Genomic DNA, 11,880 nt, shown 5'->3' with positions numbered 1-11,880 from the left:
TCCCGTTGCCTCCATGTAACTCAGTCAAACCCATTCTTCATCCGGGACCCAACCAGGCCCCACCCCAACTCTAGCCTGGGTTCCTGCCACCTGATCTTTGCTTCTGCGGGTCCCTCGCCCTGGTTGCCCTTCCTGTCCCTTGTGCTGGGTTAGGTCTTCATCCTTCCCTAGGTGTGATCACCCCCGCTCCCAGCAGCCTGTGTGTCTCATTCGAACGGGGTGGGAAGGCGGGGAGAGCATAGCCCCTGGAACACGCAGCCATGTGGTCGCCGCCCACTTTTGCAGAATGCATGGAATTCAGAATCAGTGTCTAGGCCTGGCTCAGAGGATGCGGGGAGGGGTCCCTGCAGTGATTCCAGGGCAGGTCATTCCTGCTCCTGGGCAGCCCCCCTTCCTGGACACCGCAGGGAACCACCCCACTCAACTGCCCAACTGGGGACCTCCCCCCAGTCCTTTCCAGTGCATCCCTACCCCCATGTCTGTAAGAGCTTGGCTACGGAGGATTCATCTGTTCCTTCCACGTCACTGAGACTTTTCTGGCTTCCAGCCTGGCTTTAACAGGGGTGGAGGGTTGGCCGTCAGGACCCCGCTGGGGGCCCAACATCCCTTTGTGGCCGCCATCTGTCCATGTCAATCTCGAGACTCCCGCCCCCAGAGACCACCAATCACAGCGCAGGCACCCCAGTTTCGTCAGGAGCAGCCAATCAGCGCTTCCGCTGACCCCCCTGGATCTTGCGGTGCCCCGCTGCCCAGCCCAAGTCCGTCACCGCCTGCTTGTTGGACACCCATGGGGCACCCCGCTCCACCCTCAAGGCTGTGCCTTGCTACTCTGAACCTCAGTCTCCTCTGTAAAATGGGAACAACAGGTATGCTCTGGGTAACGAGATACTGCAAAAAAGGGCGAGACTCAGTACCTGCCTCTCTGGAGGCAGTCCCTGCAGAAATGGCCAGGGGCCATGAGCACAAGGTAGGCTCAGGACCCAAGTCCCCGCCTACAGGCTGGAAAAACTTCAACTTCTTGTCTGCTAGGTGGAGAACTACCTCCTCTCCACATGCGGGGCCTGGGGTCCTTTTTCGATAAAGGCACCCCCTACCCCCGGACTCCAGCTGACTCTTTCCAGGGCCTGTGCCCACCTCTACCTGGGCCTGTCCTCCAAGGGCGACCCAGACAGCACACCCCAGTCCCAGGGGGCCACAGCCTGTTGTTTAGGGGTGTGGCTGGAGGCCCACAAACCCCCTCACAGTGAAAAGGGGGCAGCCCAGGCCCCACGCCGCCAAGCTCAAGTCAAGGCGCACCTGCCCTGAGGCAAAAGAAGTTCGCTCTACTCGTTTGTGTATGCTTGTCCTCTGACTCCTAAACCTGCAGGAGCCGGTCCGTTGGGCCCACCCCTCCCATCTGCCCTCATCCGCAACACACATACAGGCCTCGGGATTGCAGACTTGCATTATTTTATTTTGCTCTTTCCAGTCTGAAGCTACTATCATGGGCATTTAGAGTTATACAAATGACAATTACAAAAAATAAAAGACCAAGACACCCAGAGTGAGATGCATGGTGGACACTAACCGGAGATGAGGGAGCTGGCAGGGGTAGGACTGGGAGCCAGGGGCCGGTGGCTTCCACAGGGCTCCGGGCTGAGGGCGATGCCCCGCTTCATCGCGCTGAGACGGAGGAGTCCAGTCATAGGAGGAGCACCGATCACACCGGGGGCTCTGGCTGAGGCGGTTTGAGGCCCAGCACCACCAGATGGGGACACAGGCCTGGGGCCAGTGAGAGCCCCCTGGGAAGGTCGGGGGTGGGTTCTGGATTCGGGTAGGTACCTCACCTGCCCCACCACTAGACGGGCAGAGGGCACTGAGGCCCAGAGATGCCATCCATCTCAAAACCCCACAAGACCCCTTTTAGCCCACTCATGGCTACTACCAGGCTTGCCTGAGGCTCCCACAGCAGTAACATTTCATTTAAAAAAAATACTGATTTGGTCATTTTCTACTTCCAGTCAGGCCAGGTGAAAGGAAAGAGACAGGAGCAAGGCCCCCTGTGCAGTGGGCAGGCCCGGACGGCCGCTAGGCCGGGCCTCCACCAGGCACAGGGACAGGAGGGGCTCTCTGGTTCCAGCCCCACGCTGCCCGGCTTTCCCCCAGTGCAGGGATGGTACCCCAGGAGGGCCACCCTCAGACAGGCCTGGGGCAAGTGCTTGGCTCCTGGGAAGCTGCGGGCTGGGAGCTCTCGGGAGAGGACAGGAGATTCCAGTTACACACCCCGCCACACCCAGGGGCTTGGGAAGGCCTCCCAGCCCCACACTTCTCCTTGGCCTCTTCAGGGAAATAAGGCTCAGAGTCATCTGAGGTCAGAAGAAAGGTTCCAGCCTCGCCCAGGGCAGAGGAGAGAGGGCAGCGGGATCTGAAATCCCTCTGAGGGTCAGGCCACAGCCGCTGACCTGCCTGGGGGAGGCCACATAGGGCAACGGGTGAGGGCACCGTTTTCTCTGGGTTTCCAGTTTGAAAGGCAAGGGGCTCGCCACCTGCGGCGGAGCCCACGTGGAGAAGAGGGTTAGCAGGAGGGGTCTGGGCAGGGTGGGGACGGGGCGGTGGGCGGGGGCTAGTACTCCCACAGCGTGGCGGGGTCAGTGGTGTCAGCGCAGGCCTTCAGGACCCCGGCGTGGTCCCCCTTCAGGTAGTGCCCGCCCACCCTGATGGCCACCTTGTTGTAGTCGCAGAACTCGAAGAAGAAGTCCACGGGGGTGTCGCTGCTGCTGGTGACCGAGGAGTCATTGCCCACCGTCCAGTACTTGCCCGTGGAATCTGGGGGGTGGGGGGGCAGGGCAGAGGGAGACCCCTTCAGGCCCTGTCCTAGGCTCTGCTCCCCACCCTGCAATCATGGCTTCCAGAGTGGGGGCGGGGTCTGGCACTTCCACCCCAGCCTCTGGCCCACGCAGGCCTGGAGTCCCTTCCCCAGCCTCCCACCAGGGTTCTGGTCCCGTAACTCACGTGTGTGACGCCTCCCCTGCCCACCCCTTCCAGAATCCTGTCTCCCTCTCTAGCTCTGTCTGGGCTAAGCCAGGAAATCTCCCTCCTATACAGACAAGAGGGGAAGGGGCTACCCCCAGCCTAGACCCCTGGTGGCCACATGGGGCCTGGAATGGCCCAAGCCACATCACAAGGTAACCAAGCTGAACCCCAAAGCCAGGGCCAAGTAGGGCAGGAGGGTGTTGCTCCCTGTGCCCCAACGTTGGCCCCCTAGGCCCAGGGGGCTTCACCCAGCTTCACCCACAGGAGAACCTGCCTTTGATGTTGTAGGCACCATCCCTGAACTCCAGCTGGAAGACATCGTAGTTGGAGCGGTTGGCGTCCAGGGTGCCCGTGACCTTACGGCAGCCGATGAAGCCGTGCTCCCCGCGGAACACGATGATGGGCCGGTTGATCAGCTTCATGAGGAAGAGCTCCGAGTCCCCTGTTCCAGGAGGTGGGAGGGGCCGTGAGCCTCATGGGGGTGGGGGTGGGGGGTGGGGGGGTGCCAGGCCCAGGGTGTGGCTCAGAGAGGGAGAGCAGGAGCCTGGGGTCACACAGCATGCCAGCTCAAGGGTGAGGCTGGGTGGTGCCAGTTTGGGGGGATGCCTAGCACAGGGCAGGCTTTGGGTGCGGTTGGTAAGTGACCATGGCACAGTCAGACCCTTCAGGGAACCGGGACTTGGGGTGTGCCCACAGGTGGCTACCTGCTGTCTCCACCGAGGCAGCCAGCTGGCCATTCTTCTTGGCTGTCACAAACTTGCCATTGGATGCACGCAGTATGATCCGCCGATCACGCCACTCGATGTCAAAGTAGCAGCTGGTGTCCCTGAGGGTGGCGGGACAGGGTCAGGCGGGGCCGCCCCAGGCCCTGGGGCCCTGTCCCACAGGAAAGGCCGGCCTGGCGAGCAAGGGCAGTGACAGGTGGGCAGCGGGGCACTCACTTGGTGGAGGCGGTGGACTGCACACCCCCGGTGGCCGTCAGCGTCCAGTACTTGCCCACATGCGTGCGGAAGGCGCACTTTTTGGTGTCACGGTCAATCTCCAGCTGGAAAGTCTCTTGGTCAGTCTCTTCGTCCTGATTGGCCGACAGGTCCATACCTGTGGGGAGAGCCTCCAGCTAGCACGTGGACCCCCTACGCCCCCCCGGTTCGGGCTGACCCACAGCGTTGCCCTCACACACCAACACAGAGGGGCTGCTGAGGCCCCTCGGCCTCCACTTCAGGGGGCAGGACCCAGGGTCCCAGTCAAGGACCAAGGCTGGCTACGCCCATTTACAGGTCACTTTAAGTACAGAAGTGATCCCTTCCAACAAACCAAATGCAAAAAGACATTCTAGAATCAACTGGGAGAATCTTAATGTGGCCCAGGATCAAGTAGTGAGGATTAATTGTTGTTAATCTTGTCATTATGTAAGAAAATGGCCTTGTTTTTTAGAGATACAGACAAACATTTCAAAATGAAATGCCCTGATGTCAGGGATTTGCTTTAAGTACAACCAAAGCAGTGAATCAAGGGACAGATGGAGCTAGAAAGGCAGAATAGCATGTGCTGGGTAGCTCATCATATCCGTCCTGCTTTTGTATACGTGTTAAAGTTAAGAGGAGGCATAAGAGCAACGTTCCCATCAGGAGATTTACAAGTTTCCACGTCCCTAAATCTTCCGGGGTTTTGCTCCCACACGCTGTGGCCCCATCGTTTTGCATAACCGTGTGGCCCCTCCAGCTAACGCCTGGAAGTAGGATCTTTGGTCCCAGCAACCAATTATCCCCCAAGCGCCGTGGATCCTAAGCGCCTCAGCAGCAGGGCTGTGGGTCGGTGTGTGTGAGTCACTGTTCGGGCTTTGAGACCTTTATAAAGCGGGGACCACAGTGGTGGTGGGCAGCCGACGTGCCTTCAGGGGAGGTGAGCTGGCAGGCGGCGGTCTGAGCCCCCAGCCCCTCCCCCAGGACCCAGCCCTAGCCCTCCAACCACCACCCAAAGGGCCTGAGGGCGTCAACCCGTGCTGACCAGGTTTGGTGTCCCTGTATAAGTGCCGCCCCCACCTCACAAAGGAGGCTGAGGCAGAGAGGTGATGTCCTTGGCCAAGGTCACCCAGAAAGAAAGCAAGGGTTCCAGGGCCTCTCAGGAGGAGAGGTGGACAAATGTGGGCCTCCTCCCATGCCCTCTCCCCCAATCCTCCTTCTTCTCTGTGGAGGGTGGAGGACTCTGCAGGAACCCCCATGGGTCACCCTGGGCCCTGAACCAGACCCTCAGAACCCCCGAGCTCAATCCTTCAGGCCCACTGGGCCCCCTCAGCCCCAACGTCAGGGGTCCACTGGGTGCCTGAGCCACCCAGAAGAGGACCATCCTAAGGCCACGCCCAGGGGCACAGCCCTGGGCCGGGGTCCCTCCTTGCTCAGACCTCATCCAGCCCGCCTGCCCCAGTCCTGCCTGCCTGGCCACAAGGCAACACCTGCCGAAGGCACGGCCCGCCAGCTGATGGGAAGGAAAGAAGAGACAAGAGGAGAAGCCCCACAGGGCACACCTCAGCAGCAGCAGAGATAGAGGGGGTCTCCAGGAAGAGGGGCAACGGGAACAGGGAAGGGCCCTGGATAGCAGTCAAATCTCCAGCACCGTACCAGCCAGCCCGGGAACAAACACAGGAAGCACAGTGGCTCGCTCTCGATGGGGCTTCTGGTTACTGGGCGCTTAGCCAGGGGCAGCCCCCGTGCTCATGCGGACGTCCCTCAGCTTGGCTGGCCCAGCGATCCCATGGAATGATTCCTATCACCCTCCTTCTCCCATGAGGAGCAAAGCGAGGCTCTGCGGTGCTCAGCGCTCGCCCAGGGCCACACAACCACCGCCATCTGCTCGCTCGCTCAGACCCTGTCCAGCCTGGTTGTGTCCAGTCCTGGAACTGGTTTGATAAAAAGGCCTAGGCCAGCCAGCAAGGTCCTCAGCGCCAGCCACCCTTGGGTGCCGCTCAGCCTCAGTTTCCCTCTCTGCCCGTCCAGAGGGCCCGGTCTCTCCATTCTGCCAGGATATGGAAAGGATTCGGGGGCCTGGTGCCAAGCAGACACCAGGTCTTCCACCCCCAGCAGGAAGGGGGCAGGGGAGCGAGTTGTCTTCCTGCGCATCCAGGGGGCGCCTCCTGGCTCCGCGGCCCTGCCCAGACTGGAAAGGCCCCACTTGGCCTTGGAGTCTCTAATTAGAGCTGGGTTACTATGGGAACAGGGTTTTCTTCAGGATTTTTCTTTTCATCAACAGCAGCACAGAAAACCTGAGTCACAGGCTCACAGGAGCCCTGGGGAGGCAGGAGACGCGGGGGCTCAGTTGAGCCCACGGGCCCATCCCCATCCCCCCCTCCAGAGAGCCCTAGTGAGATACCGCCTCTGCCCTCTCCATCATGGCTTTCCCGGTCTCCAGCCTCTGAGCCATCCTGTACAGTGGCTCAGAGGGGGCACCCCCTGCCTGCCAGCACACCCCATGGACCCCCTCAGTCTTAGCAGTTCTCCAATTCCCCTGGCTTGTTCAAATCAAGCACTTGCCACCGCCCCCATTCAGTTTAAGCGAGGGAGCCTAGAATCATCTGTGGCGTCACCTGACCTCCCCTCTTTCCAGTCACCTCCTGCCACTACCTGAGCAGTTCAAATCCCTGCTCCGTCCTTCCACAAGCTATTCCCTGGGCCTGAAATGCCCTGCCTCATCAGGAGAACTCTTATACATCCTGCAAAGCCCAGCTCGACCAGCCCTTCCTCAGCCAGCCAGCTTGACCTTCAAGCAACTAGGACTGGGTACTTCCTGAGCTCAGAGTCCCCAAGGCATAGCTGGCCAGATGCAAAGAAGCTGTGACACCAGTTGGGAAATGTGGTAAGGCTTCACCCAGAGTCTGGCTGTAGTCCAGGGCAGGTGAGGCTCCAGAGGAGCATAAGTACTGGCCACTCAGTGGCCCTACCATCCTCCGTCCCTGCCCAAGCTGTGTTCCCCTCCGTGTGGTCACAGCTATACCACCTCCCAGGACCTGGGACGGTTGTCTGCCATCTGCCTTACATCAGCTCTTCGGACCCCTACTCCCTGGTGGCCAACCCTGCCTCTGATGGTGGCTGTAATGGCCTCCTCCCAGAAATATAACCTGGCCAAAAAATGTTCCCAGGGCAGCCCTGGGCCAGCACTTTAAAGATGGGGAAACTGAGGCCGGAGAGCAGATCGCAGCTTCAGCAGGGAGCACCCCGCCCCCTCCAGGCATGGCCTGTGCAGGCCTGTGGGGATGATTCACATCCCCCAGCCAGCTAAACTCAGGATCCTCCTCCTTCCTGGCTGGTGTTTCCCAACATGTGTCAGAAGCACAGAGGCCGCCTCCTTGCCACGCAGTCCTGTCCAAAATGGCCTCTGCAGACACGCCCCGCCCCCCCATCCTATGCCGGCTCCGGGTCCTCTGGTCATCCTCCATCCCACCAGGAAGACCCGAGGTCAGCCAACATAAGATCAAGATGAGGACCCCCAAATCTGAGGCCAGTGGAGTTCTAATCTTGGCTTCCAAAGCCCCTTCCCCTTTAAACTCACAGATGGGCCAACACCTCTCCTGGCCCAATATCCGGCTCCTCCTGCCCCAGCAGCTTGAATCACACCATGACACCCCCAGTGAGCTTTACTAGAAAGAGGAGGGCATCTGCCTAGGCTTGCCAGTGTCTGCCAAAAACACCCCCAGGTTCTCTCTGCACCTTCCTGGCCCTAAGGGCGAGGGCCAGGGCTACATGCTCCAGCCACATCTTCCCCAGGGAAGGTGCTGGATGCAGCCCAGCAAGCACAGAGTGCTGTGTTATGAGCACCCAAATGGGTCCTGTGGCCCTGCTGGCTGTTCCAGTCCCACCTACCAACCTCACCTAGCCTCTTCTCAGCCACAATGAGCTTTCTGCTCCTTCCTGCCTCCGTGCCTTTGCACAAGCTGTGCCCTGTGCCTGCAACACCGAGATACATGCTACCTTCTATTCATCCTCAGGTCAAGTGTCCTCCTCAGAAAGGGACCTCCCCCATCAAATCTGGGACCCTCATGTACTTCCTGGACCCCGAGGCCTTTGCTGGACACCTGTGGGATGTTGCTCATGTCCCAACAAGAACATTGGGCCCAACAGGAAAGGATCCCGGACATGCCCATTTGCTCACCACTCAGGCTTCAGCATGTCTCACTTGCTAGGGGCACAGTGTTTGCTGAATAGTTGGGGAGTCCTGCCCCACCTACTGCTGTGTGAGACTGGAAAGAGGAGGCCCACTGTGCCTCAGGGGGTCCACATAAGCACCCATTCTGGAGTCAAACCCAGTTCTGTATTTTGCTTACTTGTATGACCTTGAGGACCTGGCTTCACCTTTCTGTGCCTGAGCCCACCCATCTGTAGGATGGACGAGACACCACCCACCTCAGTCAGCAAACTCAGGCACAAAACTGCCATGGAGCCGCGACCCCCTCAACAGAGCCCAGTCAGGGCGGTGGCCATCAGGAGGGGCTGGGGGCACTGACTGGGCTTCCATCCAACCATCTCCAGAAGCTGGGGTCCCACTTCCCATATCGGGGAGCAAGACCCCCACGGTCCCCCAGTGGGAAAGAATCGATTGCCTTCTTGGCCAGAGGAGGGGCGAGGCCGCCAGAAGGAAGAAAATACGCCTGGAGGGGGATCTATGAAGGAAAAGAGTGGGGCTCACTCCTGGCGCGCAGGCCGGTAGGAAATGGCCAGGCCAGCGGGAGGCCCCGGGAGAGGACGCAGCGCGTTGCAGCCAATTGTTCCGGGAGGGAGTTAACTCGAGGGTAGGGGGCTTCCCGAGGGAAGCCAGGCAGGAGTCTCCCGGCTCTCTCCAAGGCCCCCTCTGGCACCCGCGGAGCAGAGCGCACCGGTCCGGAGACGCGCGGCGGACGCAGGGCGGGGTGCCGGGCGGGTGGCCATCCGCGCCACGCCGTCCCCGAGCCTGGGCGCGAGGAAGGAGGCCGCCTCCTGGGGCGGCTTCGGACGGGGCACTGGACCCGGGGGTGACGCGGGGAGTCCTCAGCGGGGGGAACCCGCAGAAAGCCGAGCCCCTCCCCCGGCCCCGCCGCATCTGATTTTCCCATTTGCAGAGACCGAGCAGGACAAAGGGGGCGAGGGAGGGCCCTGTCGAGGAGCCCGCCCCCCTGCTCACAAAGGCCGCGGCCTCGAGCGCGGGGCAGACGCGGGAGGAGGGGCTGGGGGGAAGGGCAGACACTTGGGACGCCCCCCTCTACCAGAGGCCAACCTCTCCCCGCCGCCAGGAGGGGTGGAGAAATGCCCGGAGGGCGGGGAGGTGGAAGCGCACCCTGCGGAGATCAAAGGTTCCCTCATCCAGCCCGCTAAAGGCAACCCTTAGGGAGTGGGGGCGCGCCCCGGGCCTGTGGCGACCCCTCGTCTCCGCCCTTGAGCTAAAGGCCCACTGACGGGGGGGGGGAGGGGCGTCCCCTCCGCAAAGGCTGAGCCCGCCGATCCCAGGGATCTGCGCGCGTAGGGAGGACCCAGATTGAGCTGGTGGTTCGGACGGTGGCACAGGGGGCGGTACCTAAGCTCGGCCCAGGGACCCCCAAGCCCAAGGTGGAGTGGGCGCTGTACAGCAGAACCCAAGGATAGGCAAAGCCCCACCCCTCGCCCCTTCCTCTGGGCTGGAGCGCATGTCCTGCGGCAGGGTGGGGTGGCCTGCGCGCCCAGCGGGGGCGCACCGGACGTCGCTCGGGATTGCAGCGGCGCCGCGGGAGAGAAAGGGCGGGAGGCTGTGGGGACGGGGGTGGGGTGCGCTTTGTGCACTGCCCAGGAGGGGCGGAGGACGGCGTCCCCACTCACCCTGGCGCGTGGACACGTTCCTCTCGTTGGCCGCCTGCAGCACGACCTGGGCGCAGCTCTGCTCCAGGGCAAAGAGCTCGTCCTTGCCCACCTTGGTGGCCTTGCCCGCCTTGAGCGTGCCGCTGGGCCCCGACGGCGCCAGGTAGCGGCCCTCGCAGTCGCGGAAGGCCACCTTGCCGGAGCGGAACTCGAGCGTGTAGCCGGTGGCGGGCTCGGGGTGAGCCACTAGGCGCCCATCGTGGCGCAGGAAGCGGTGGTCAGCCGTCTGCAAGCTGTAGCGCTGGTCCTGGAAGGCCAGCGTGATGAGCGAGTCAACACCCCAGGGCACGTCGCGGTCCACTGAGATCTCGTCAGCGGGCCGCGAGCTCAGGTGAGCGTAGCGCTTGCGGGCCAGGCTGTAGATGTTGACCTGCGGGTGCATGGCGATGTGCACGCTCCACTTCTCAGCCGGCGACACCGTCTGAGCGAAGCACGACAGGCGGTCCTCGGTGCCGCCAAAGTAGCGCCGGTGCGCCTCGGACTGCAGCGACCAGCGGCCGTCGTCGTGCGCCACGATGAGAAAGCGGCAGTCGGCGCCGGGCACCTCGTGTTCGCAGGTCACGTTGCCATCCTTGTCCGCCGCCAGGTAGCGGCCCAGGTGGCTGCGCAGGCACACCGCTGCGCTGCCCGCCTCGTCGGGCGGCTGCTCCAGCGTCCAGATCTGCTTCTTCTTCAGGCTGCTGGCCGACGCATTCACCTTGAATCCGAACGTCTCGGCCGTCAGGTACTTGTTGCTGCAGTTGATGAGCCCGAACTGGATTTGCAGGGCCTCGGCCGTGCCGTTGGCGGTCATGGTGGCTGCGAGCGGGAGGCCCCGGCGCGGCACGGGAGGTCGGTGGCGGGTCCCCGCGGCGGCGCCCTGCTCCTTTGTTCAGCAGCCGCGGCACTGCGCGCACTCTCAGCAGCGCTCCACAAAGCCGGCCGGAGAAGCCGGGGTCCCTTTATAGGCGGGGTGACGTCAGCGCCGTGAGGCCCCGCCCCCGCCCCGCCCCGGGGCTCGCCGGGGAAGGGGCGCCGGGACCCAGCGAGCGCACAGCCTTGCGCAGGGGCCCGGAGGGGCTCGGGTGGCGGCTCAGCTCGCCGTGTCTCCTCCTTCTGCACCGCCGTCTTCTCCATTCCCCCTACTTCGGGCCACCGCCCCCTCCTTCCCAGTGCCTGCCTAGGCCCCCGCCCGCTCCCCCCAGTGCCAGGGCCCCACCCCCGCAGCGCCGCAGCCTGAGCTCGGGACCCCTCAGAGGCCCCCCATCTCAAGCCTAGCCTGGAGGAAGGCCGAGCCAGGTTTGAGGTTGTGACTAAGACCGCAAAGACCACAGAGCACATCAGTACTAAGCAGAGGCGGTCCGGAGGCTACTCGGAGGAGGTGGCCTTAGAGCAGAGCCTTGAAGAAGCCGAGAAGGGACCCTCCAAGGGCCTGTGGGCAGAAGGATGGTGAGGGCCAGCCAAAAGCTGGGGAGGGGCCTGCAAGACCCCAACTCACTCAATCCAGGCCTTACAGCCTCCAGAACTGAGACTGTGGTTACCGGAGGCTTCCCTCCCCGGACACTGCCTTGAAGGCCACCCACACCATTCCCAATGGCCCAGGCACCTAAATCGGTCTCCGTGGTAGTGACTGAGACCAGTGACAGCATTCCCATTCTGAGAATGCAGAAGCCACAGGGTTCTGGTGAGTTTCCCCGGGCGCAGTTTTAGCAGCGTGCCCTTTTACTGAGCAGGTCAGAGACGTGTTGTAACTCAGGCAGCACACCCGGTAGGGGTAGAACCCAGGTCTCCAGCTCCTGGGGCCAAGCGTGCCTCCCACTTTATACCCCCAGGGCCCCAGTTCATTGGAGGCTGAGCACACAGGGAGGGGGGATGCTGGCTACAGCCGCCTCCTTTAGGACCTCAGCTGTCCATCCTCCTCCCTCAAAGTGGACATTCCCTACGGAGCCCACCCCCACCCCCATAGAGGAACACTTCCCTTTTCTGAACATCTCTGAAGGCCAAGGCTTTTGCTAGGACATTCCCCACATGCCAA

General features: G+C 62.2%; 1 protein-coding gene across 1 annotated transcript; it reads right to left on the bottom strand.

Moving 5' to 3' along the window:
• Positions 1–1,432: 1,432 nt before the first annotated feature.
• On the bottom strand, positions 1,433–10,794 carry FSCN1 (fascin actin-bundling protein 1). The gene is made up of 5 exons (XM_032459980.1): positions 9,828–10,794; positions 3,954–4,110; positions 3,717–3,838; positions 3,287–3,454; positions 1,433–2,805 (listed from the first exon to the last, which is right to left on the bottom strand). The coding sequence occupies exons 1-5, from the start codon at positions 10,657–10,659 to the stop codon at positions 2,603–2,605; spliced, it is 1,482 nt and encodes a 493-aa protein (XP_032315871.1). The 5' UTR covers positions 10,660–10,794; the 3' UTR covers positions 1,433–2,602.
• Positions 10,795–11,880: the final 1,086 nt, after the last annotated feature.

The sequence above is a fragment of the Camelus ferus genome, chromosome 18 (genome assembly GCF_009834535.1).
Source record: "Camelus ferus isolate YT-003-E chromosome 18, BCGSAC_Cfer_1.0, whole genome shotgun sequence".
NCBI lineage: Eukaryota > Metazoa > Chordata > Mammalia > Artiodactyla > Camelidae > Camelus > Camelus ferus.
This window is presented reverse-complemented; position numbering and strand designations above follow the sequence as displayed.